The sequence below is a fragment of the Diprion similis genome, chromosome 9 (assembly GCF_021155765.1).
Source record: "Diprion similis isolate iyDipSimi1 chromosome 9, iyDipSimi1.1, whole genome shotgun sequence".
NCBI classification, from domain to species: Eukaryota; Metazoa; Arthropoda; class Insecta; order Hymenoptera; family Diprionidae; genus Diprion; species Diprion similis.
The window spans coordinates 10,823,746-10,850,823 of record NC_060113.1 but is presented as its reverse complement, the minus strand read 5'-3'; the positions used below and the strand labels follow the sequence as shown (position 1 = coordinate 10,850,823).

Genomic DNA, 27,078 nt, shown 5'->3' with positions numbered 1-27,078 from the left:
TGGTCCAAAACCGGCATACTACTGCTACTGCTCACACTTAGCGATACGCGACCTACACGAGAGGTGACACTTTCTAAACACGCGAGCGCAACTTGACCCTGTGCAGCGGAATTTGGGCTGCTCGCAAATAACGAAACGAATGACTCTACTCAACATGTACAATAGCCAAAATTGACTCGATACGCTTTCGCAAAAAAAATTAAGCTACGGCCACCACACGAGGAAATCGGCAAACGAATTTCGAGTAATTTCGCAATCAGTCCTCAAAATGGCCAACCGTTACTCGGAGCGCCGTTCTAGTCCGTTCTCGAAATTTGTCCGCAGAAATTTAAGAGCGCTTACCGTTTTGCATCCAAATCAGAAATCCCCCAACTTGGCAGTCGGACATCCTTCGCTTTTCTGGGTCCTTGTTTTTTTTTTTTTTTTTGCTTCTTACCCAACTCGCAACTCTCAAAAACTCAATGCTGATTCTCTTTTCAATTCCCTTTACTACCACCGAAACTGTGCGGAGCCGAAATTCCAGCATAGCCTTCTCGTTTCCGAAATTCCTCGCATTCCATTGGGTGTTCGGTTACGCAATTCTTAAATCTAGCTTATCGCTAACGTAGGTTTCCGCTGTCGCGGATCGCTGATTGGCCGTCAGTCTCCCAGGTTCTCTGCCGTCGCCAATGACGTGTGGACCGTGCGGTTGTCGACGGGATGGTGTGTCGCAAGGAAGATAGGCTACGGTTCGCTGGTCAACAGCGGGAATCCCGTCCGCCTCGGTTTCCCTCGGGGCAGAGCTCTACGTTGGCGCTCCCTCCGTAGCCTCGTGTGAGATTCTCTGCTCGCGGTGTACCCTCCGTCGAGGTCCTCCTTCGTGACGGTCTCGATGTGGTCAGATTCGTCGTCCAATTCCCTGTTTGGTGTCGTATATGCTCGAAAAATAAACAAAAACAAAAAGAACTTGTAATGCTCAACTCGCTAGCCTGTAAAGTGTCCCCTCTCAGAGTTTCGGATGCGTGACCCTTGTCCTGGCGCTCTTTACGAACTGGTTAACGATATCGATCGCGAATTCCCTATTTAGATTCCGCCCAAGGTTCGGGAGCCACTTGTAACGAGCATTAAAAAAAAATGCCACGTTACAATATATATATATATATATACATTGTAACGTGGCATTTCAGAATGGCTCGTTACAAGGCTAAAAATCTAAAGGAAACTACCGAAAACGCGTCCCTGGCGGGGTACTCCAAGCAAGCTCGATACGATATAGGCGAAAAATACTAGTTACTAATATTTTCTGTACAAACTTTGTAATCCCGCGCTTTGGCGCAAGCTAAACAGGTAACGCGACCACGATCATCGAGGGATCAACACGTTTCTTTGATTCACCGAGGGATCGACAACTACCGAAAACTACAGGTCCAGCTACCGACGAATTCAACTACCGTTTCGTAATCATGAATCTCCCGTACAACTTTGAATGCCTACTTTTTCGGATGCCGTAAGTTCGACATCAAGGGCAGACCGCAGCCTGTCGTTCACCGACTTACCGGCCAGGAGCCGGACCGAGCCTTAAACACTACGTCCAAAGTTGATAAAGCCCTCGTCCTGAGGATCGACGCAGCCTCCCTGTCAGTAAGGGCTACAATCATTGTGAGTCATGGTCCACGGACGATGAGGTGCTGTAAGCCGCCGTGTGACTGCATGGTCTTCGTGATATATCGTGGGCAGTTGGCCACTGCCTAGACGACGAAGCCGGTGGAGGCAAACAATGTGGAGTTGCACTCCATCCGGTAACCTTCCGGAGGTAGCCTACGTACCTGCCTTCGTGGAGGGAACCCCCAATGACAGGCAACCTGGACCGTACGACGCAGCAGACGAAGAAAAGTACGTGTGATGTCAACTACGCTCATCTAGCGGTAATCGTCGATAACGCGTAGCCGATATTCGCCAGAGGAATGACCCAATTATGGTGGGGATTGAATGACCACCGAAGGGGAAGAAGAATCACCTGACGACACCGGCGAGATCGCTGATCCGGACTCCGAACTCTGCCTATTCTACGCTCAACCCGCCAGGAGACAGCTTCGCTACCACCTCGCTCTCGTTTAGTTAGAAATCCTCAACCTTATCGCTTATTCCTCTGCCGCTATCGCTATCGTTACCTTTTTCGCACCCACTACCGTTTTGATCTTTTAGCTTCACTCCTTCCTTTAGCTTCAATTCCTTCCGTTAACTTCACTTCCTTCCTTCTTCGCTTTCTTTAAGTTTAATTTAATTTAAAATCAGTGCCTAATCTCGTCACCGACTAAGGTAAGGCTTTCGCCTTTATATCGTACCGTTACGAAGTTGCTCTAATTTCTGTTTCTCTTATCGTATCTTAATTATCGTTTTGGTTGCATCGAATGATGCCAGTATCTTTGTGAATCATGGTCCACGGACATTGAGGTGCTGTAAGCCGCCGTGCGACTGCATGATTTCGTTTCGTAATTAATTTCCGAAAACTATCGTGAGCGACCTCGTAACTACCGAATATCTTTTGTATTTCTGAATTTTCTTTGCTTAATGCTTATCTTTCGTATCTCTGATTTTCTTTGCTTCTCGTAATTTTATGCTAGAAACGCTTGTGTAATTTCTACTGTCTATCGCTATCGCTATCTTTACTTTTCTTACTAGTATTGCCTATCGCTTTGTATCGTATCGCTTGTTTTATATTATTTGCTTTGTGCATGAAATTTCATATCGTATATTGAGCTACTTGGAGTACAGCTGAGCGTAGATTAAGCCGCTAAATACTACCGCACCTTTGTTTTCTATCGCTTATATTGATTTACATTTCTTATTACCTTGTAATATTTTCTTGTTTCCCGAATATCGTACTTCTGTGTTATCTTAAGTTGCTTATTGTAACCAGGTGTATTTAGTGTATTATTTTTACTCTGCAATCCCTTCTCTAAACCTCTCAATCTCGTATAACTTTTGTATTTTCTCTAGTTATCGTAATTTCGAATTTCCTTGTTAATTTAATATCGTAATTTTGACTGTTGTAATTATCAAATCGCTTGCTGTGAATAATTCTTCCGTATAAGCTTCCGATATTTGTGAATCGCATATCACTGTCAATCTTTCTCGCTAATTACCATTTGTCGTAATTTAAATATTATTTTCTTGTCACTATAGTTCTAAGCTACCGTCAATTCCGTCAACTACCGATTTTCGCTAAAGTTTCACTCTTGCTTTAATGTAACAATTCTCGTAGTGCCGCTTCTGAAATTTGGGTAAGATCACGTCGCCCAGTGACGTCTAGTTTAGGTAGACTTTTTGCATTATATCGCTTCTCTCGACCTACGATTAATTTCTTTTGCCAACTATCATTTTGTGCGAATTATCGCTTAGCTTCTTTAACCGAAAATCTTGTAAATCACTCTCGTTGACTAAGTATCTTTTGTTAACTTTCTGTAACAAATTGACTAATCTACCGCTTATGAACTGATCAATAATATACGACTGATTGGCTTGTTAATTTACTTGATTCGAGCTTATTTCTTGATCTCTTTATTTTCCTTATTTCCGTAACTGTTGTAACTGCCTTTGGATACCGCCACTCTACCAGTTCGTGTGAGTACCTGAGCCTAGCCAGCCATACAACGGGTTCTCTAATTATGATTATCGTATCGTATCTTTCCCTTTCCTCTAAGAATTGACGCTGAAGCGTCTGGCGCCCAACGAGTATCTTTTCGTATCTCAAATATCGTATCGAATAATTGGAGAATCGCACCAAAGTGTTAACGGTAAGTCCTCGTCAGAGGGTAACAGAATTTAGCGTCACAATATATATATATATATATATATATATATATATATTGTGACGCTAAATTCTGTTACCCTCATATATATATATATACCGGGACCATCTCTAGAAACTAAACAGGAACTGCGCATGCGCGAATTTAAATCCGCCGTCCGTGCAGTCTGGCCACCCCGAGACCCTGCTGTCAAACTCTGTTTCTGTCGGCGGTGTAGTTCACATGCATTTTTGAGGTTAGAATCTCAAGTCATTGAGATAGTCACCCTCGGAAAGGCTTGGGAAGCATTTGTTATTGAAAATTGATTGTTCAAAGAACGGTCGGAATTTAATGCTGATGCTCTTTGAAAATTCGTCCTATTCGATTGAAACAAGAAATCTGTTCAAATGTTGGGTGCTTGGAAGAAACGAAGCAGGTAGGTGGGGACAATTTATTCAATCATTTTCATTACTTCGTACATTAGGAATAACAATGAAATTTTTTTCTTTCAACAGAAAATACAGCCAAAATAATAGCATCTCTGCTGTTCGCTGATGTCTTCTCTTCCCATTCAATTCATGACACATGCAGAGATCATCGGCCACTTTTGTTGGTTGGAAAAGGAAGTTGTAGATCTTACGGTTTCTTTCAATTTCAAATCTAATCTAAAAAAATCTAATCCGAAGAGTAAAACTCAGAAAAATTCTGTGACACAAGTTAAAAATCAACATTTTCAAAATGTGCCTCAGTGTCACAATTAACTTTGAGGATAATCATGTTTTAGAGTAATGTTCGGAACATTCATATGAAAATATTGACTTATCGGGTTCAACATTGTACCCCTTGTTCCTTTGAAACAAATGAATATCTAATTTTCACTGAAGTTCATAAAAATACTTACTTAAACCTAAATCCAATACAATATCTTGTTCATAGTGCTCCGAACATCATCCAGTAACATGAATATCCGGAAGGAATCCCTCTGTTGCAGAAACCGTTATAAGGTTCTTTGTTTTTAACTTGTGCCGCTAGATAACTTTTGCATTGCAGATTCCATTTCCAATTTTAGGATGAGATTTTTTGTTTCGAATAGTGTTAACATGGGATGCAGAATTAATTGTAATAAATGGAGATTCACAAACTCTCAGTTTCAATGAAGGACCATTGTAAGAGTATAAAATTGAATCTGGTTTCAAGCTTTCAATAAGTTACCGGATAACTCCCTGATAAAGATTCATCATAAAAAAGTTAGCCAGCAAGTAAGTCCTATTGTAGACAAAGTGATCATTTGTAACGTGTACTAGTCAGTGAATGCATTCCTCAGACCTTGCTGGGGTTGAACGAGGCTCAAGCACGGATGATAGCTGCAACTAGCTAGTCAGATGATACTGTCGAATAATATTGACTTTAAAGACATTTTCAACTGAAGTTATCCAACATTTTTAGATTGAGATTGGTTCAGTTTACACATCAAAATTCATCCTTGGAATCTGATTTAACACTTGAAACACTATTCATCTGAATTGAATACCAAGATAGTGAAAAATAAAATATCAAAACTGCCGAAAATAAAATTTGAAAAATAATTCGGGCCAATAATACTGCTTGGATTACAATGGTGCACCGAATGATTGCTCTGTAAAATTAGTTAGCAGCAATTGTTGAATAACAAACTTATTACTATTGGCTCGATAGATCTAAAATGATGGAATATTCAAACACCATGATCTGTAGCGTGTCGTGCTCTTCAATTTTGCCACGACTGATGTTTAGAAGGTGGCGATGACCAGAAGAAATTCCTTCGGATACCTGTTGTCTAATGGAACAACGGAACAACCAGGTTCGATGGTTGGAACGGTGGCACCAATCGAGAAACTAGGGTCCTAGCCACCAAAACGTTTTGACCATCAGGTAAGGTATGATTTTCATCCTATTATCCAAATTTGAAACTTTAAATCTGTCAGAACAAACGAATTTTATCATTGAATACATGTGAAAATATTGTAATATGCAAATATCATAGTATCAGAAATTTACTCACACGCTTCGACGCCTGACAACTTTAGTCTCGCTTCGATGATGGTTGTTTCCCACCTGAAAATATTAAAAGATATTATCATCAGACAAGAGCTTCTAATTGTTCTGGATACCACTAACTATCAATAAATTGCGACAGAAAAACGAATTGCTACTTTTTGTACTCCTAAGCTTTGTGTTTCAAGATACACTATTTCTTTTATTCCTTGTTACTGATTTTATTTTAATATTTTATGTTCATCGGCACTGATTACTGGCTTCCGGAGCACTGCACTGTAACAAATCTACTCTGGAGCAACCTTCTGCTGGGTTTCAACAATCCATTTATTTTTAATTTCATGTAAATAAAGAATCTGTTTAAAATAAACAATATTTTTACTTACCTGCCTCAGTTTGCCTAGACTCCCACTCGTTGATGACGTTCCACATTTAATTTCAGATTTCTTCTTTCAATAAATAACTGATCCAATTTCTGTAGCTTTTGATATTTGTTTCTCCATTGACGCCTTTATTGTGTCGATTAAATATCTTCTAACATCAACTACGGTATTGCTGAATGACACTTTTCTTAGAAAATTCACGATAAGTAGGAATAAATATCAACATAACCTCAATACGCTACTTTACGCGCGAGATATTCAGAGCCTTGTCACATTTCGTGTACGTTGGTCGCCTTGGTTAGCTGACGAAAATTACTCCGCGGGGCAATTTCGCTGACCAATGAAATTGAATCATTTGGCGCATGCGCAGTTCCTGTTTAGTTTCTAGAGATGGTCCCGGTATATATATATATATATTGAAACGGACTCGCGTTTCGAATATAATGTGGGTACGTGAGCTGAGTTCACGGAATCAATAAAAGGCGTTGTGTAAAATATTTGGAGGAAAATTGCTTCAATGGCAGTATGTGTTTCTCGTTTTAAATCTGAAACAGGACTGTTTTTACAATAATATCGGTTGACACGGCAACCCTATTCATTTTATAACATGAGAACGCTTATGCTTCTTGCGTCACAAGCCGACCACTAGATGATTTGAAAGGGGGGTGAAACGGGTGATTTTACCCTTTGTAACACTACTCCCCCCTGAGGAAAAGAGTCGTCCCGACTCGTACCAATTGAAGCAATAGTGATCCTGATCTAGCAGACGGTGCTCGAAGGTGAGTCGGAGCTATGGCTGTAAAGATTTGAAGACTCCCTTTTTAACCATCTGGCATTTGCCCACAGTCTCAAGGTAAACCATAGAAAGCCTTGAGCAGATAGCCGAACAAAAGTCCCAAAAATCAAGATTTTCACAATATTCTGTAATATGTGTTATAAAAGTTAGTGTAAAGTGTATAAGTGTTACGAAATCCTCTTCATGAAAGAATCCAAGGGTGTCACAGGATCCGGGAAATCAGGAAGGACTCGAGCGGAAGTCCAAAAGGGATCCTGGAGTTATGATACCACCACTGGAAAAAGGAGGAGGAAAGGTGGTGGGCCGGTTCTGGGATTTCTCCGAAAACAGCACACCCTAGATCGGGAGGACAGACGTGAGCAATGGTGATCGTACATTCCAAATTCGTTCAAAGAATTTAGTTAAAGAAAGATTCATTAATAAAGATCGTTTTCAAATCACTAAACGTTTATTTCTGTTAAAAGAAAAAAAACGATCTTATCTGAATCTGGAGAAGAAAAACCCGGCTCGTCGATCACCAGTCGTTCTCGGGAATGAAGAAAGGAATCACAGGAAAGATGTTGTGTCAGGGAACCTGAAAATGTGCTGACAAAAACTGACACAGGGATTAGAAAAATGCAAAAATCAAATAATCGCTTAACGACCTGAAGAATAATAATCGTGACTCCATACAGACTAAAAGAAATCAGAGTCGATCCGACACAAAACTCGATTCCAAGAAGAATCTTCTAGAAGGAAACAAAATCAAACATGAAAAACAAAACAATTCTGAAATTGAATAGCAACCCAAAGATAACAAATCATTACGATAAAGTTAGTTCAAGTGACTGGATCACCAAAATCTAGAGAAAAATGTCTTTCGTGTCAACCCCCTCGGCTTCAGCGCTCGTGAACGCGGGGATTCTCGTCTCCCAATTTTCGTGGGAAAACACTATGGAGATGTGGAAAACCCCGCGTTCCGGCAACGCTTCCTGGAAGACTGGAGCTTTGTTCAATGCGGCCGAGGAGTGGGAATTAGGGAGAGTGTTGAAAAGTAAAGTTATCGTACGTCGATAGGCTCACTGCGCATGCGTGAGCATAAGTTAGTATTAAGGCGCCGGAGCGCACTACTTGCGTTCCCGGTAATTTCTAGTTAGTTGGTCCGTGACCGTTGTCCACGAGACGTGTGCAATAAGAAGTTCCTATGTAATAAAGAGTATATATATAATAACAACAGGCTATGGGCCCAGGCAAGCAGCCTGCGTAACACCCGATTATCGAAGTCAGAGAACGATAGAGAGAAAACGGTTATCTCGAATTTTGTTTTGGTCGACACGTGGTCGCCATTGTAGTGTACCGGTAAAACGCGTACGGGAAAATAATCGAACGAAAATGGCGGAGTCAACTCTGATAAAGAACATTAAGAAGTTTGATGGCTCGAACTTTCAAGCGTGGAAGTTTCGAATGAACTCAATGCTTATCGCGAACGCGATTCAAGACGTCGTAACGAGCGTGCGAGTGATGCCGGCAGACGCAGATTCAGCCGATGGCAAAAAGTGGGTGAAAGACAACGCGACGGCCATGTGCATAGTTTCCTCGTCGATAGAGGATTCCCAGCTCGACTGTATGCTCGACTGCATCACAGCGAAGCAAATGTGGGACAAATTAGCTAGAATTCATGAGCAGAAATCAGTGTCGAACAAGATGCTCCTGCTACAAAAGTTCCACGGACATCGCATGGAATCAAACGAGTCGGTTGTACAACACGTTTCCCGGGTAAAAAACATGGCGTCTCAGCTCAAGGATCTGGGAGAAGCGGTTTCAGACACGGCCATAATGGCGAAGGTCCTTGGCAGCCTACCGGCAAAGTACAACGCGCTCCAGACAGCATGGGACAGTGTACCCGAAGAAAGACAAACCCTTGAGAATCTATTAGAACGATTATTGAAGGAAGAAAGAAGACTTGAAGGTGACGACGACGTCACTCGAGCGTTAGCCGCTGTTAATCTTGGCGGGAACAAAAAGAAAAAATTAGCCGCGAATCAAAACAATAACAGTGAGAAAAACCGCGAAAGTAGAAATACGAGTGTCGAGTGTTTCTATTGTAAAAGGAAAGGACATCTTGCTCGCGAGTGCCGGAAAAAGAAAAGGGACAAAGACAATACCGGTGAAAACCCTCGTGAGTGTGCGTTCGTCGCTTCGACAAGTGAACAAAAACAGCAACAAGTGAAATCGGAGACGGCGCCGAGTAGTGAGGTCGTAGAAAGACTCACAGCAGTCGACATAAGCGATGTCTGGATCACCGACAGCGGTGCGTCCAGGCATATTACTTACCGACGGGACTGGTACAGTGAGTTTGAACCAAGCAGTGATGAGTCTATCTTGCTCGGGGACAATGGCGTGTGTGACGTTACCGGCAGTGGCACTGTGCTTATCGATAGACTAGTAAACGGTAGATGGTGCGAAGCTCGAATTGAAAACGTGCTCTACGTTCCGAAGATTCGAAAGAACTTGTTTTCAGTCGGCGTATGCACTGAAAAAGGTTTCGATGTGTTGTTCAAAGGTAAACTAGTGACAATTAACCGTGACAGTGAAGTTTTCGGTGTCGGTGTGCAACAAGACAATCAGATTTACCGAATGCTCTTTAAAGTGAGAAAACCAAGTGTTGCGAGAGAAGCAAATGTGTCAACTGTCAACTTGCGTGTCTGGCACGAACGAATGGGACACGTAAACAATAAAGTTTTGCGAGAAATGACGCAAAAGGGGCTAATTCGCGGTGTGAAATTAGCGGACATTGACGATTTCTTCTGTGAATCGTGTGCCTTCAGAAAAGCACACAGGCTGCCGTTCAAGAAGAACGAGACAAAAAGAACCTCAAAACCGGGAGAATACATACATTCGGACGTATGCGGACCATTCTCAACAGAGTCGATCGGTAGGGCAAGATTTTGCATAACCTTTAAGGACGACGCGTCAGGATTCAGGTACGTCCACTTCATGAAACACAAATCCGATGTCTTTGACATATTCAAGAAGTACGAAAAGTTGATCCACAACAAATTCGGCAAGCCGATGAAGGTGTTACGTACGGACAACGGTCTAGAGTATTGCAACCGTGAAATGAAACCTACGTGAAGCTGGCCTGCAACTTAAGATTTTTGAAATAATTGATATACCAAAAAATTGCTCCCGATTTGCTCTTAATTGCTCCGTACTTTTTATTAATTGCTCCCGCATGGATCCAGAGAAAAACTAAAAAAATGAAAACCGAAAAAAAAACTGAAATCTAGGGAAATTCTTTAAACGCGGTTTTTGGCTAAACGGAAGGGATTTAAAGGATCTTCTGTGCGGCAAAAAATTGCTCCCCGTATGCACTTAATTGCTCCACCGTCAGATTTAATGAATTCGCATTCGTTATCGAAAAAAAAAGGAAAAATGCAATGTGACCATAAAGTAGTGGGGGGTGGGCTAACTTCACAACCGGCTTGAAACAAGCCTGACGAACAAAAATTAAAAAATAATTATACTAATTAATTGCTCCTGATTTGCTCCTAATTGCTCCGTAGTAATCAAAAGTAGGGTTATGTTGTCATCGTGCTTGAGAATCATCTTAAAACTCCGCGATTACGAGGGAGCAATTAGAAATAAAGGTGGAGCAAATTAAAACTACACAAATTCAGTCATTTCCTGATTTATTTTATCTATACATAGACGCGAATATCTATTTTCTACTCCTAATGACGAAGGCTGACCAAAAAGTAGGGTTATGTTGTCATCAAGCCTGTTTATCATGTTAAAACTCTGCGATTACGAGGGAGCAATTAAAAATCAAGGTGGAGCAAATTGAAGCAACAAAAAAGCAATCGTTTTCGATTTATTTTATGCATATATGCCCAATTATCCCTTTTTTACTCCGTATAACGGAGTCCAATCAAAAGTAGGGTTATGTCGTCATCGAGCTTGTTAATCATCTTATAACTCTGTGAATACGAGGGAGCAATTACAAATAAAGATAGAGCAAATTGAAGCAATAGCAAAGCAATCGTTTTCGATTCATTTTATGCATATATGCCCAATTGTCCCTTTTTTATTCCGTATAACGGAGTCCGATCAAAAGTAGGGTTATGTCGTCATCTAGCTTGCTTAATCATTTCATAACTCTGCAATTACGAGGGAGCAATTAGAAATAAAGGTAGAGCAAATTAAAGCAATACAAATGCAATTGTTTTCTGATATATTTCATTCATATAGACGCAAATATCTATTTCCTACTCCGTTCCAGCCATTTTCCCCTAGATTCTTCTTCTTTTCGGTTTTTTGTTTTTCTCCGGCTCTATGCGGGAGCAAATAATGGAAACTACGGAGCAATTAGGAGCAAATCAGGAGCAATTAATTAGTATTATTATTTTTTAATTTTCGTTCGTCAGACTTGTTTCAAGTTGGTTGTGAAGTTGGCCCACCCCCCACTACTTTATGGTCACATTACATTTTTCCTTTTTCTTTTCGATAAAGAGTGCGAATTCATTAAATCTGATGGTGGAGCAATTAACTGTATACGGGGAGCAATTTTTTGCCGCACAGAAGATCCTTCAAATCCCTTCCGTTTAGCCAAAAACCGCGTTCAAAGAATATCCCTAGATTTCAGTTTTTTTTCGGTTTTCTTTTTTTCAGTTTTTCTCCGGATCTATTCGGGAGCAATTAATAAAAAGTACGGAGCAATTAGAAGCAAATCGGGAGCAATTTTTTGGTACATTAATTATTTAAAAAATCTTAAGTTGCAGGCCAGCTTCACATAGGTTGAAATGAAGCGATATCTCGAGGCACGTGGTATCGAGCTGGTAAACACGGCACCTTACACTCCCCAGCAGAACGGGAAAGCAGAGCGCGACAACAGGACAATCATCGAGAGTGCGCGCACGATGATAACGGCAAAGAAACTTCCTCTATCGCTATGGGCGGAAGCAGTCGGCACAGCAGTGACCGTGCTCAACCGAGTTCTGGCTACCGGTAAAGAGAAGACACCATACGAGATATGGTTTGGAAAACCACCTGATGTGTCTCATTTTCGAGTGTTCGGAGCAGATGCGTACATGCATATCGACAAACAATTTCGCAAGAAATTAGATCCGAAGGCCACAAAGTTGATCTTAGTTGGATATCAGAACGACTCGATGAATTACCGTTTGTATAATCCACAGAATAAGAAAATATCTGTATCCAGAGACGTCGCATTCAACGAGAAGTCGCAACTTGGAGCAGAAAAATGGGAAGAATTCAACTACATTCTCCCAGCGGACGAAAATGAAGATGTGGCAGAATCCGTCGAGCAGCAACCGGAGGAAGAACGCCAGGAAGCTCAGGAAGAACCTGAAAGAAATTAACAACCAGCCAATGACAGACAACTACGGGACCGTGCAAACATCCGACGACCCGTAAGGTATGAGCTCGACTTTGCTGAATATAATCCGCCAAACAAATTTCAGGAGGCGATGAACAGTGTCGAGGCAGAAAGTTGGGCCGAGGCGATTCAGGAAGAGTTCGACGCGCACGAGCAGAACGAGACTTGGTCGATCGTACCAAGGAACACTGATCGAAAGCCCATAGATTCGAAATGGGTGTTCAAGGTCATACGAGACACGTCAGGCGACGTATACCGGTACAAAGTGAGACTTTGTGCCCGAGGATTTCAACAAAAAGAGGGACTCGACTACACGGAGACCTTCAGTTAAGAGTTCTATTGGCTATGGTAGCTGAACAGGACATGGAACTCACACAGTTCGATGTGAGAACAGCCTTTCTTCACGGCAAGCATCACAACGAGAGCCACTGGCAAGCGGTGAAACGAATCTACAGGTACTTGGTCGGAACAATGAAAGTCGGGGTAATGTATAAAAGCGGCGGGAGTAACTCGGAGTTGCAAGGGTTTTCAGACTCTGATTTTGCAAGTGACGTGGAGACGCGAAGATCTACCACGAGGTATGCGTTTTGTCTATCAAACGGGACTGTAACGTGGTTGTCCCAACGACAAAAACTAGTCACACTCAGCACAACGGAGGCAGAGTACGTCGCGGCAGCAGCGGCTGCGAAAGAGGCCATTTGGCTGAGGAAATTATTAAACGATCTCGGGTGTCCACCGGAAACTGCTACAGTTTTACAAATAGACAATCAAAGTGCAATCCGATTAATAAAAAATCCGGAGTTCCACAAGCGAACTAAACATATAGACATTAAGCATCACTATGTTCGCGAAACTGTGGAAAGTGGGGAAATATCGGTAGAATATGTCCCTACTGATCAGCAGTTAGCTGATATATTTACCAAAGCACTTCCAAAGAAACAATTTCAGCATCTATGTAACGGTTTAGGCATAAGCTCCTTGACGCACTCAAACGGCGGGAGTGTTGAAAAGTAAAGTTATCGTACGTCGATAGGCTCACTGCGCATGCGTGAGCATAAGTTAGTATTAAGGCGCCGACGCGCACTACTTGCGTTCCCGGTAATTTCTAATTAGTTGGTCCGTGACCGTTGTCGACGAGACGTGTGCAATAAGAAGTTCCTATGTAATAAAGAGTATATATATAATAACAACATAGAGCTCGGAGATGGGCCTCCTATGCGAGAACTATTGGATAACCCGGTGAGCTATTTTCCAGTATTCAATTTTGGAATCTCGAGCGGAGACGTCAACCGTTCTTTACTGCTTTCTAGTGCGGACGAAAAGAACTTTCTCCGCCAGGAAGAGCTACCCGCGCATTCATGGGAAGACTGCTCAAATGCCGGATGTGTAAGAAGGACCTCCTCACAGTCAGAAGTACGGAGGGTTGTGCCGACTGTGAGGAGGTGAAGCTGGCCCTGCGAATTATCGGGGAAAAAATCTACGAGATTTCCATCCCATAATTATGAATGCCTTTTTATTCATTGCGTGTTCCTCTTCTCCCCTTTTTTTTTGCTTCTTGTTCAAATGAAAAGAGTTGTATAAAATTTCTTGTCCTACTGAATCAGATTTCAACTAGGTTAATTAATTTAATAATTGAATAACTTGAGAGTAACCAACCAATGTCCGTGAATCTCCCGAATAGCTCTAAGCGGTTACAGAGGAATCTTCGACTCTTCTGGGTTTCTGGGAAGACTTGCAAATAAACTATCAGATCTACTGCAAGTTTAAACACTTGAACGAGAAAAGCAGAGTTTTCTCTGAGAAAATAAGACTCAAAGTCTCGAAAATTTTCTAATTTGCAACGAGCTTCAATAAAACAATTGTCGTGAAAAAATCGATCTTCCCATAACTTGACAGGTGGAGAGGTTAAATTCGTCTCGGTTGACAGAAGCAATTCTCTCAATGTTTAACCTCATCAGATGTTCCAGCTCTCAGTGAGTTTGATTCAGATGGATGTCCATCTTCGAAAGGAGCAAGCAGGTCCAGGTGAACTACCTTTGTTTTTGTGTGAAGACCTCTTCGGATTCTATAAACAACATCGTTTATCCGGTTAACCACCTGGTAAGGGCCTTCCCAGTTTTGTTAGAGTTTCGGACATCGTCCTTTCTGTCTTCTTGGTTGGAAAAGCCAGACAGAATCTCCATGATTAAATTTTAAATCTCTAGCTCGTATGTCGTAGCGAGCTTTCAATTTATCCGAAGCCATAGAAATTCTTTCTCTTGCAAAATTATGAATTTCCTCTAGGCGCCGTTGTAAATCAGAGGCATAATCTGTCTGGGGCTGTGTTTGCACGGGAACAGGGCCTTTCTCTAAATCTGACGGGAGTCGAAGATTTCTCCCTGTAAGCATGGAAGCTGGCGTCTGTTTCGTTGTCTCGTGGATTGCAGATCTATAAGATAAGAGGAAAAAGGGAATCCAGGTGTCCCAATCTCTCTGATTCTGTTTCACGAAAGACGAAAAATATTGGACTAAAGTCCGATTCAAACGCTCTATCATGCCGTCAGATTGAGGATGGAGGGGAGTCGTGCAGGTTTTTCTAACCCCTAAAATCTGAGTAACCCCCTTCATTAAGCTTGATTCAAAATTTCGGCCATGGTCAGTATGTACTTCTAGAGGTACTCCGTGCCTACAGATAAACTCTTTAACGAACGCCTGAGCTACGGTAGAGGTTTCCTGACTGGCGAGTGAAACTACTTCGGGCCACTTGGTGAGATAATCAGCGATGACTAAAGCGTATTTATTCCCACTGTAGGTTGTAGGAACAGGACCGAGGATATCCATTGCTACCCTGTCGAAAGGAGCTCCCACGTTGTACACTTGGAGAGAGCTTTGTCCTTTATCTCGAGGTCCTTTCTTCGACGTGCAGACTTGACATCTTCGACACCAGTCTTCTACGTCAGCACGACAAGGTGGCCAAAAATAACGATCGCGTATCCTGCCTAAAGTTTTATTCGAGGCAAAGTGTCCACCTGCAGGAGAATCATGGTAAAGAGCAAGAATCTCTGGAACACGATTTCTGGGAACCAAAAGTTGCCACTTGATCTCTTTTAAGTCCGCGGTCAGCTGAGGATATTTCTTGCCAGTCCGGGCGAGTTTCCTCTTCTTTCCAAGATTTCACTTGAGACAAAGTAGAATCTTCATGTTGAGATTTTTTCAATCTTGAAGGTTTTCTCCAATAGAAATCTTTCGTATTGTAGGAGGAGGATCTCTGTATTTTTCAAGGCGAGTACATTGCCTACAATCTGTTGTTTCTTCGCAGGGCCTTCGAGAAAGAGCGTCAGCGTTTCCATGTTGTAAACCTGCTCGATGACGAATTTCGAAATCGTACTGTCCGAGCCTCTCTATCTACCTAGGTACCTGAGGGATGTAAACGAAAGTAACCACCTCAAAGAAGCATGGTCTGTTCTAATCAAAAATATCCTCCCGTACAAGTAATGATGAAAGTGGACTACGGTTTTAACAACAGCTAAGAGTTCTCTACGAGTAACACAATAGTTTCTCTCAGGCTTACTAAGGACTCTGCTGTAATAGCTAATCACTCTCTCTTGACCTTCCTGTATCTGTGACAAGACTCCACCTATCCCTGACAAAGAGGCGTCTGTATCTAAAATAAAAGGACGTTCGACCTCTGGATAGGCTAAAATCGGGGAAAAAGTAAGATTTTCTTTCAATCTCTTGAAGGCTTCTTGGCATTCCGGAGTCCAGTCGAATGGAATCTTGATTCCTGTGAGACGATGCAGGGGCTTGGCTATCGTGGCGAAACCTTTTACGAATCTTCTGTAATAGGTGCAGAGGCCCAAAAAGCTTTGAACCTGCTCCTTGTTCGTCGGTGTCGGCCAAGCAGAGACCTTCTCGATCTTGGAGGGATCGGCCCTCACTCCTTCAGCGGAGGAAGCTGACTTCTTTCTGGAACAGATGGCATTTCTATGGACTTATCTTCAGGCCTGCCTGTTTTAACCTGGAGAAGACTTGTTCGAGCTGGTCCACTTCTTCCTCAAAGTCCTTCTCGAAGACGATTATGTCGTCCAAATAAAAGAAGCCGTCCTTTTTGTTGACCAGGACGATCGGAGAACCCCAGAAGCTGGAAAAAGGCTCGATTACGTCGTTGGTCAGCATATCTTCAACGAGTTTCTTCACTTTTTCCCTGCCGTTGAGGGCGAGCCTCCGGGGAGCTTGTTTAATTGGAGGATTGCTTCCGACGTCGATCTTGTGTTTTACCGACGTACATCTCCCGTTGTCTCCGCTGTTGACTGCTAAAGAATCTGCGTACTTGAATAAAACAGATTTAAAGAATTCTTCCTGTTGCAAATTCAGCGTGGCTGACGATCTTTCGAAAAGATTTCCTAGATGCGGAGGGGGCAGATCTTGGTGATTGTCTTCAGAGAGTTCCACTTTTCGTACTTTTGGAGGAGTCCAGTTCACTCTTCTTTTCTTAGAGCAGAGAGGGATTTCGCGGCTGTTAGACGGCAGAGAATTCCTCTGAGTGGAAATCACGCAATCATGAGCTGTGAGGAAATCTAAACCCAAAATACCTTCATCCTCGATATCTGCGACAAAAACCTTGTGCGGAGAGTCGACACATCCAAAGAGGTTAATCTGCACGATAACCTCTCCTAAAATCGGGGTCGGGTCTCCAGTGGCTGTTCGCAAACATAAAGAGGGAACAGTCTGGTCATCGGATTTCAAAAGATGCGATCAAACAACGGTTACCTCTGCTCCGGTATCAATTACCCAGAGGCAGTCAACGCCATTGACAGTTCCGCGCGCGTGAAGACCAGACCGTCTTAAACTCCTCAATAAGAACTGAGTTGCAAAAGGGCTTTCTACTCTCACAACCTGCGATGATTTTCGCCCCCCAAATCATCTGTATCTAGTTTTTTAGTGGAGGTGAAGAAACTCGTTGAAGATATGCTGACCAACGACGTAATCAAGCCTTTTTCCAGCCCCTGGGCTTCTCCGATCGTCCTGGTCAACAAAAAGGACGGCTCCAAGCGATTTTGCATAGACTACAGGAAGCTGAACGACATCACCAAGAAGGACTCCTATCTTTTCCCCAGAATCGACGAAACACTCGATCTGATTGCTGGCGCAAGCGGGTTCAGTACCATTGATCTTCAGAGCGGTTACTGGCAGGTCAAGATGGATCCCCTGGACAAGGAAAAGACAGCTTTCGTCACAGGACTAGGAGTATTATGGCAATTTAAGGTAATGCCTTTTGGCTTAAGTAATGCCCCGGCTACCTTTGAACGGATGATGGAGACTGTTCTCAAAGGAATCACTGGGAAAATTTGCCTCGTTTATTTGGACGACATAATCGTTTTCGGGAAGGACTTTGAAGAAGAAGTGGACCACCTCGAACAAGTCTTCTCCAGGTTAAAACAAGCAGGCCTAAAGATGAGTCCAAAGAAATGCCATCTGTTCCAGAGAGAAGTCAGCTTTCTCGGCCACATCGTCTCCGCTGAAGGAGTGAGGACCGATCCCTCCAAGATCGAGAAGGTCTCTGCTTGGCGGACACCGACAAACAAAGAACAGATTCAGAGCTTTTTGGGTCTCTGCACCTATTACAGAAGATTCGTAAAAGGTTTCGCCACGATAGCCAAGCCCCTGCATCGTCTCACAGGAATCAAGATTCCATTCGACTGGACTCCGGAATGTGAAGAAGCCTTCAAGAAATTGAGAGAAAATCTTACTTCGTCCCCGATTTTAGCCTATCCAGAAGTCGAACTTCCTTTTATTTAAGATACAGACGCCTCTTTGTCAGGGATAGGCGAAGTCTTGTCACAGATACAGGAAGGTCAAGAGAGAGTGATTAGCTATTACAGCAGAGTTCTTAGTGAGACTGAGAGGAATTATTGCGCTACCCGTCGTGAGCTCTCAACCGTTGTTAAAACCGTGGTCCACTTTCATCATCACTTGTACGGGAGGAAATTCTTGATTAGAAGAGACCATGCTTCTTTGAGGTGGTTACTTTCGTTTAAATCCCCCGAGGGTCAGATAGCTAGGTGGATAGAGAGGCTCGGACAGGACGATTTCGAAATTCGTCATCGAGCAGGTTTACAACATGGAAACGCTGACGTTCTTTCTCGAAGGCCCTGCGAAGAAATAACAGATTGTAGGCAATGTACTCGCCTTGAAAAATACAGAGATTCTCCTCCTACAATACGAAAGATTTCTCTTGGAGAAAACCTTCAAGATTGCAAAAGATCTCAACATGAAGATTCTACTCTGTCTCAAGTGAAATCTTGGAAAGAAGCGGAAACTCGCCCGGACTGGCAAGAAATATCCTCAGCTGAGTCTGACGTCAAAATTTACTGGGCTCAATGGGACTCTATTTTTTTGATAGACGGAATATTATACCGCAAATGGGAATCCGCGGACTTAGAAGGGATCAAGTGGCAACTTTTGGTTCCCAGAAATCGAGTTCCAGAGATTCTTGCTCTTTACCATGATTCTCCTGCAGGTGGACACTTTGCCTCGAATAAAACTTGAGGCAGGATACGCGATCGTTATTTTTGGCCACGTTGTCGTGCTGAAGTAGAAGACTGGTGTCGAAGATGTCAAGTCTGCACGTCAGAGAAAGGATCTTGAGATAAAGGACAAAGCTCTCTCCAAGTTTACAACGTGGGAGCTCCTTTCGAGAGGGTAGCAATGGATATCCTCGGTCCTCTTCCTATAACCCACAGCTGGAATAAATACGCTTTAGTCATCGCTAATTATTTCACCAAGTGGCCCGAAGTAATTCCACTCGCCAGTCAGGAAGCCTCTACTGTAGCTCAGGCGTTCGTTAAAGAGTATATCTGTAGGCACGGAGTTCCTCTAGAAGTACACACCGATCAGGGCCGAAATTTTGAGTCAAGCTCAATGAAAGATGTTACTCAAATTTTAGGGGTTAGAAAAACTCGTACTACTCTCCTCCATCCTCAGTCTGACAGCATGATAGAACATCTGAATAGAACTTTGCTCTAATATTTGTCGTCCTTCGTAGAACAGAATCAGAGAGATTGGGACACCTGGATTCCCTTTTTCCTCTTATGTTATAGGTCTGCGATTCACGAGACGACAAAACAGACGCCCGCTTGTATGCTCACGGGCAGAAATCTTCGACTCCCGTCAGATTTAGAGAAAGGCCCTGTTTCCGTGCAAACACAACCCCAAATAGATTATGCCTCTGATTTACAACGGCACCTAGAAGAAATTCATAATTTTGCAAGGAAAAGAATTTCCATGGCTTCGGATAAATTGGAAGCTCGCTACAATATACGAGCTAGTGATTTAAAATTTAATCCCGGAGATTCTGTCTGGCTTTTCCAACCTAGAAGACAGAAAGGAAGATGTCCGAAACTCCAACGGAACTGGGAAGGTCCATATAAAATAGTTGACCGGATCGACGATGTCGTTTACAGGATCCGAAAAACGCCTCACTCCAGAGAAAAGGTAGTGCACCCGGACAGTCTAGCTCCATTCGAAGAACGAACTCGAACGGAATTACCCGGACCTGGAACATCCTCCCAGGTTAGATCACCTGCGAATCAGTCCTCAGAAAAGTAACACGAACTTCAAGTCTTCCTGTCTTCTAGCCTTTAATTAATTGGGAACATAACCTTCCCTTCGGAATTTCACTCCATACGAAGAAGCCACTTTCTATCATCGTCGAAGGAAACATCGGATGCGGGAAGACAACCTTTACTAAGAGATTCTTGTCGGACCATCGGGTTTGCACCCTGTTAGAACCCCTCGATCAGTACCGTGATGTTGCCGGAGTCAACTTACGACAGTTGATGTATGAAGACCCGGATAGATACTGCTACCAGTTTCAGCATTACGCTTAACAGATTATGTACGATAGACATCTTCTTTTAACCTCTCGGCCTGTCAAAATTATGGAGAGGTCGATGTTCAGCGGCGATTGTTTTGTCGAGACTCATCGTAGGTCAGGAAATTTTCGAGATTTCGAGGCTCATTTACTCAGAAAAAATTCTGCTCTTCTTATTCAAGCGTTCGAACTCGGAGTAGATCTAATAGTTTATTTGCGAGTTTCCCCAGAAACCTCTTTTGTTCGGATCCATTCTCGTGCACGCAAGGAAGAATCAGAGATTCCTCTGCAACTGCTTAGAACTATTCATGAAGTTCACGAAGATTGGTTAGTTAGAGGCATTTTTTCTTCCCCACCTGCCCCCGTGATAGTTATCGATGCAGAGAATATGGCTGAACAGATCTATTTAGACTTTGCAGAAAGACTACTCTTCATCTCTACTAGTTAACTCAACAACAAAGAACACATGAAATTTAATTTTATTGAAAGTCCCTTTCAAATATGGGATATTTCCATAATCTTTCTTATTGAATCTTTCACTTCCTCACAAGATTCGCAAATTTCAGTATTTCTTTCCAAAGTTATCAATTCATCATTACAATCAATACATTGGGGTCCAACTCCTCCAAATGTGATGTGTATGCACAGTTCTTTAATTTCTTCCACCGAGACTTCGAAATGGAAACTAAAAAAAAAGAGAAATCGGAGTGTTGAAAGATAAAGAATCCTTATTCTGTCGAGAATTTGTCTTTAAGACTTACTATCTTAGTAAACAGCGTCGGCACCTTACGCCGCAGTCCCTCCGTATATGAAAGGCGTTTAGTTGTCCACACTTTAATTTTGCCCATTCTTCTGCAAATTTGCGTTCTATTATTTCAGCTGAAATTTCGTTATTATCAGAGATTAAAAACTTTTTCACTAAAATAGCAGCATTGATGAAGTTGTGTCCCGACATTTTTCGTCAGACTGGAGGATCCAAGTTTTGTTCTGAAGAAGCTTTTGTTCTCGCGTCAGTTTTTGTTTTCTTCTAGAAGATTCTTCTCATAAATCGAGTTTTGTGTCGGATTGGCTCTGATTTCTTTGTAGTTTGAACAGAGCCACGATTGTTATTTTTCATGGTCGATAAGCGATTATTTGATTTTCACATTTTTTTAACCCATGTGTTGGTTTTTTTCAGCACTTTTTCAGGTTGTTTTATGACAACCCGATTTTCCTTTACCTTCTCCTGGAACTTGAGAATGACTGAAAGCCCCGATTTTAAAGAAGCACTCAACGGTAATCCAGATGAGATCGTTTATTTTCTCTCTTTTAAAATGAAAATAAAATCTACACGATCCGTGCTTTTCCCAAATTCGCTTATCGAATTCGGATTGGTCTGCCTTCACTTACGCCTGTCCTCCCAATCTAGGGTGTGCAGTTTCCGGAAGAATTAAAGACCAGTCCGCCTCCTTTCCTCTCCCTCGTTCCCGAAGGTTAAGAAGAGGCCCCAAAAACTTTCTAAGGCTACCGCCGATTTTGGAGTCCCGCCTGAACCTCTCCTCTATCCCCGTGGTCCTTCAAGCCGATTCATTTTGGCCAACCCAATTTGGATTTTCCTGGATTCCGAAATTTGGGAACTGGTCGCTCCTTTGGATTTTACATGAAGCTGTACACTACACACTTTTACACTGACCTTTGTGAAAACACGGCACATAAGATTTTAAGAGTTCAGTTTAGTGCTCGACTATGTGCTCAAGGTTTTCTGTGGTTTACCTTGAGACTGTGGGCAAATGCCAGATAGTAGAAAGGGAGTCTTTGAATTTTTAGAGCCACAGCTCCGACTCACCTTCAAGCACCGTCTGTTAGATCAGGATCACTATTGTTTAAATTTGTACGAGTCGGGACGACTCTTCTCCTCAAGGGGGAGTAGTGTTACAAAGGGTAAAATCACCCGTTTTATCCCCCTTCCGAATAATCTAGTAGTCGACTTGTGACGCAAGAAGTATAAGCGTTCTCGTGTTATCAAATGAAGAGGGTTGCTGCATCAACCGATATTATTGTAAAAACAGTCCTGTTTCAGACTTAAAACGAGAAACACCTATTACCATTGAAGCAATTTTCCTCCAAATATTCTACATAACGCCTTTTTTTGATTCACGAAAGAAAAGCTCTTAATCTCGATTCTGACACCAGTGGAACAGACTCGCGTTTCAAATAAAATGTGGGTACGTGAGCTTAGTTGACAGAATCAATAAAAGGCGTTATGTAAAATATTCGAAGGAAAATTGCTTTAATGGCAATAGGTGTTTCTCGTTTTAAATCTGAAACAGGACTGTTTTTACAATAGTATCGGTTGATGCAGCAACCCTTTTCATTTGATAACATGAGAACGCTTATACTTCTTGCGTCACAAGCTGACTACTAGATCATTTGAAAGGGGGATAAAACGGGTGATTTTACCCTTTGTAACATTACTCCCTACACTACTACTACGTAGTAGTTTTTTGTAGTATTCGTCGAAGTACCTGCCTGAGGATTATCTTCCCTGGCTATCCTTTGATTTCGCCAATTTTGAGTATCTGAATCCGAATTTTTCGGCGGATCCTGTGCTTTGCGTTTTAACGCGAAACAATGATTGGCATCGTGGCCTTTTCTTCTACAAAATAAGCAAGTAAGAGCGGACCTATTATCTACACTTTCTTTAGCGTATTCAGATTTTCCGCCTTGTTGCCGAGAAGAGCCACGACTATTTTTGTTGTAATTTCTGAAATTTTGATTATTCTTTTGACTACCTTGTCTAGTCTTTCCTGAGCTTTTTTGTGTCTGTTCGGTCAAGGTGTTTTCGATGACTTCAACTTGTCCGACTTTGGCTACACCTAGATATTGTTTTCCTAAAGCTTCGATTTCAAGAGCTTTAATTATAGCTTCTCTAAGAGTAGAAACGCCTGAAGTGCTGACAGCTAATTTAAGGCGCCGCTGACCTGACTTGAAAATATTAAATCGTGACGTCATAAATACGTGCAGCACCTCTGAACGTTGAACGGTGAACTAAGGCCGCTGATTTCATTGGCTTGTTCTGTTAGATCCAACCAATGATGTCAGTTACAGATCGGAACATACTTCTTGTGGACCATAAACGGGCTGCTGTCACATGAAAAACGCCGTTACGAATCGTGCCATATTCACAAAAAAATAACTGATAGTATAAGTTTTCCCGAATAAAGTAAGTGCTTTTGTACGTGGCTAACTGTCTGGCGAGGGTGAAAGAAATTGTGAAACAGTGCAATCAGTGAATATTCAACATGCAGTAGCTCCGATCGGCCATGTTTGTTTTGGCGTGATTTTGTTCACTTCATTATTCTTTATTATAATCATTATCAGCGATTTGCAGGACCAATGACTGAGTTAGCCACGTACACTTTTATTCAAGCTTCAATTCAAAAATTTCTCGAGTAAAATTCGTGCTTCCGTTCTCGCAGGATTCGTAATGGCGTTTCACCCAATTTTCCTGCTTCTGACGTCACGAAATATATATATGACATGCCAGGTCAGCGGGGCCTTAACTTCAGGGACATTTATGGCTTTAACAAAAGCTTCGACTGCTATGAAATTTCTTAAGGTATCTCCATCTGGGATAGCCGTTCGAGCTCAACTTTCGAAATCTTGGCCAAGTGTAGCCAAGTCTTCGTCTCGTCTTTGTCGTCTGTTTTGTAGTTGGGTTAAATAGAGCTTCTTAGAATGCTCACTACCAAATCTCAACCTGAGAGCTGAGCCCAATTTGTGGTAGTTTAATCTCTCAGAAGGAGAAAGAGTTGACAAGACTGAAACTGCGGGACCTCGTAAACTGACAGCTAAATTATTTGCTTTTGCAGTCGAGTCCCAAAGATTATGATTTGCTGCTGCTAAAAAATGGTTTTCAAAATCAGTCCAAGAAATTTGACCGTCAAAGGTGGGTGGTTTAATTGGAGCAGAAGGCCTAGAAGTCGAGAAATGTGACATTTCTTTAACAGGGTTTGGAATAGTCTCGTGATGATATCCAGGACCGCTCAGAAAAGAGTCGTCTAAGTTTATTTGTGGGGCTACAGGACGAGGGGAAGGCACAGGAAAAGTGACTTCCTCTAGAATTCTTCGTCTAGCTATTGGAGATAATTTCGCATCTCTATGAGAAAAATGGACAGACCTTGGTTCTGGGTTAGGTTCTGGGTGAAAAGAACGCGGGGAAGGAACAGGAGTAGGTCGGGCAAAGGCGGTCGGAGCTCCAGGGCCGTTTGTCTGTCTCGCCTACTGAAGGGCTGAAACGGTGGCTCGCAACAGCTCGTGGAACTGGGTGTCTGGCCGCGTTTTCTGTTCTTGCTGTTCCGGGAGGATTTGGAGAAGCTGCTGATGTTGTTGGGCAGCAGTCTGTAGTTGTTGGGCAGCAGCCTGTTGGTGAAGAGCGGCAGCCTCTTGCTGATGATAAATGATTTTCATCAGATCAGTTTGAGTGACCGGGCTCTCACACGGCGCTGAAGTCGGTTCAGGAGCTCGCTGGGAATCACTCAAAGGAGGATTGTCTCCGCAGCTTTCCCGGCGACGATAACGAGTTACTCTGCTGGTACTCATTATAATCACGCACTGAATTGATTTACGAAAGAAAAGCTTGAAATCCCGATTCTGACACCAGTGAAACGGACTCGCGTTTCAAATAAAATGTGGATACGTGAGCTTAGTTAACGGAATCAATAATTTACCTATATGAACCTGGCACCCCACTTTGCGATTTTTTTTTTCGTAAATTGAGATCGATTGTGCTTCGTTTGTACTTGTTCGTACCTGTTTGTTTTTCGTTTGTACCTCAAAGGGAAAAAAGATATAGCGTTTTCAAAAAATGAACCGCACCTCACTCTCGATAATTTCGTTTTTTCCAACGGGGATCGCTTCAGAATCGTTTGTACCCGTTTGTACCACCTTCAATTTCGTTTGTACCTCGACCCAAAAAACGCTAGAGCCATTTTTTGACTTTCAGAAAAGCTAACTCTTCGGTTTCCGAAGATAATCAAATTCTGCCAACGGAGATCGGTTGAGGATCGTTTGTACCCGTTTGTACTATCTTTTTTTTCGTTTGTACCTCGACCCAAAAAACGCTAGAGCCATTTTTTTGATTTTTAGAAAAGCTAACTCTTCGGTTTTCAAAGATAATCAAATTCTGCCAACGAGAATCGCTTCACAATCGTTTGTACCCGTTTGTACCACCTTCGATTTCGTTTGTACCTCGACTCAAAAAACGGTGGAGCCATTTTTTGATTTTCAGAAAAGCTAACTCTTCGGTTTCCGAAGATAATCAAATTGTGCCAACGGGGATCGCTTCAGGATCGTTTGTACCCGTTTGTACCACCTTCGATTTCGTTTGTACCACCTTCGATTTCGTTTGTACCTCGACCCAAAAAGCGCTAGAGCCATTTGTTGATTCCCAGAAAAGCTAACTTTCATATCTAATAATTATGAGATCACATGACTCGAAATAAAAATATAATAATATTTTGGCGTCTGAAACGCCTATGATAGGAAAATAGTATGTGCGTATGATGATGTCAAAGTACGATTGGTACACTGATATCTAATAATAATGAATCGCATAACTTGAAACAAAAATATGATAATATTTTTGCGTCCACAACGCCTTGGATCAGAAAAGAATATGTTCATACGATTATGTCAAAGTACGATTGGTACACTTATATCTAATAATTATGAATCGCATAACTGGAAACAAAAATATGATAATATTTTGGCGTCCACAACGCCTTGGATCAGAAAACAATATATGCATACGATTATGTCCAAGTACGATTAATACACTAATATCGAATAATTATGAATCGCATAACTCGAAACAAAAATAAAATAATATTTTGGCGTCCAAAACGCCTATGGTAGCTAATCCAGCCCCCCCCCCGCCCAAACTTTTTTTGCAGCTGATGTACTTGTTCATTTTTTATCTTAATTTTCCCGTACATAAAATAGCACATGTATATTTTGTTCTTGAAGAAGTGTTCTCATCGTCGCTAATAGTGGTTTTCTCTCAAAACTCAACCCATTATGGATTTCCCATTTCCCTGTGATTCTCCGAATGTTTGCTATATAGTGACCAACAGTACTTGCATCTCTATTCGATAAACCACTGTAAGTAATAGCTGATACCAGTTTATATTCGCTGTTGCAAAATTGTAGTTCGATCGGAAGTTCACGTAAGGTAAATTTCATGGGCCCATTGGGAAAACCTGACCTAGTCGCCAGCTCCGACCAGGATAGACATTCAATATCTATCACAAGATGATGTCCACCAACTATATCGGTGATAAGAATATCTCCACAATTTGGACATTTGCCGGTCGACCGCTCTGCAACAGCGTTTTGTAGTCCTTTCATACGATTTTGGTAAAATGGCAATGGGTGGACGTCAACCACGGGATGGACTTTATGGTTCTTGAAACCGCAATCAGCGGCACATCGTTCGCTCTGTTCATAGGATGGCCCCTTTGTTAATAGGTAATGGGAGACGATGGATGCGACGTTACCCTGACAGTCGATTTGTCCATTTTCTGGCTTCACAATATTACTTAAGAGTGCTGCTCATCGAGCGTAAATTTTTTGAGTAATCCCATTGACAGACAGATCTTTTACAAAATCATAGGTCGGGTTACTTGATTCGTCTACCGGGACCATCTCTAGAAACTAAACAGAAACGGCGCATGCGCCAAATGATTCAATTTCATTGGTCAGCGAAATTGCCCCGCGGAGTAATTTTCGTCAGCTAACCAAGGCGACCAACGTACATGAAATGTGACAAGGCTCTGAATTTCTCGCGCGTAAAGTAGCGTATTGAGGTTATGTTGATACTTATTCCT

At 42.2% G+C, this 27,078-nt stretch overlaps 2 protein-coding genes across 2 annotated transcripts; one reads left to right on the top strand and one right to left on the bottom strand.

Annotated features, from left to right (window-relative positions):
- Nucleotides 1-15,536: 15,536 nt before the first annotated feature.
- On the bottom strand, nt 15,537-17,263 carry LOC124410184. The gene is made up of 4 exons (XM_046888353.1): nt 17,180-17,263; nt 16,358-17,067; nt 15,852-16,305; nt 15,537-15,698 (listed from the first exon to the last, which is right to left on the bottom strand). Exons 1-4 carry the CDS (start codon nt 17,261-17,263, stop codon nt 15,537-15,539), a joined length of 1,410 nt encoding a protein of 469 aa, XP_046744309.1.
- Nucleotides 17,264-20,279: 3,016 nt separating this feature from the next.
- Nucleotides 20,280-20,660, top strand: LOC124410183 (thymidine kinase 2, mitochondrial-like). Its single transcript, XM_046888352.1, has 2 exons — nt 20,280-20,325; nt 20,395-20,660. Exons 1-2 carry the CDS (start codon nt 20,280-20,282, stop codon nt 20,658-20,660), a joined length of 312 nt encoding a protein of 103 aa, XP_046744308.1.
- The last annotated feature ends 6,418 nt before the right edge of the window (nt 20,661-27,078 follow it).

What these genes read in the sequence shown, in the direction of transcription:
- LOC124410184 (XM_046888353.1), bottom strand. Translation starts at nt 17,263, where the DNA reads ATGATTTGGGGGGCGAAAATCATCGCAGGTTGTGAGAGTAGAAAGCCC. An exon ending in TTATTGAGGAGTTTAAGACG is followed by an intron (nt 17,068 to 17,179) that starts GTCTGGTCTTCA and finishes TCCGATGACCAG; the next exon opens with ACTGTTCCCTCTTTATGTTT. An exon ending in CTCGAACAAGTCTTCTCCAG is followed by an intron (nt 16,306 to 16,357) that starts GTTAAAACAGGC and finishes CATCTGTTCCAG; the next exon opens with AAAGAAGTCAGCTTCCTCCG.
- LOC124410183 (XM_046888352.1), top strand. Translation starts at nt 20,280, where the DNA reads ATGGAGAGGTCGATGTTCAGCGGCGATTGTTTTGTCGAGACTCATC. An exon ending in TTGTTTTGTCGAGACTCATC is followed by an intron (nt 20,326 to 20,394) that starts GTAGGTCAGGAA and finishes TTCTTATTCAAG; the next exon opens with CGTTCGAACTCGGAGTAGAT.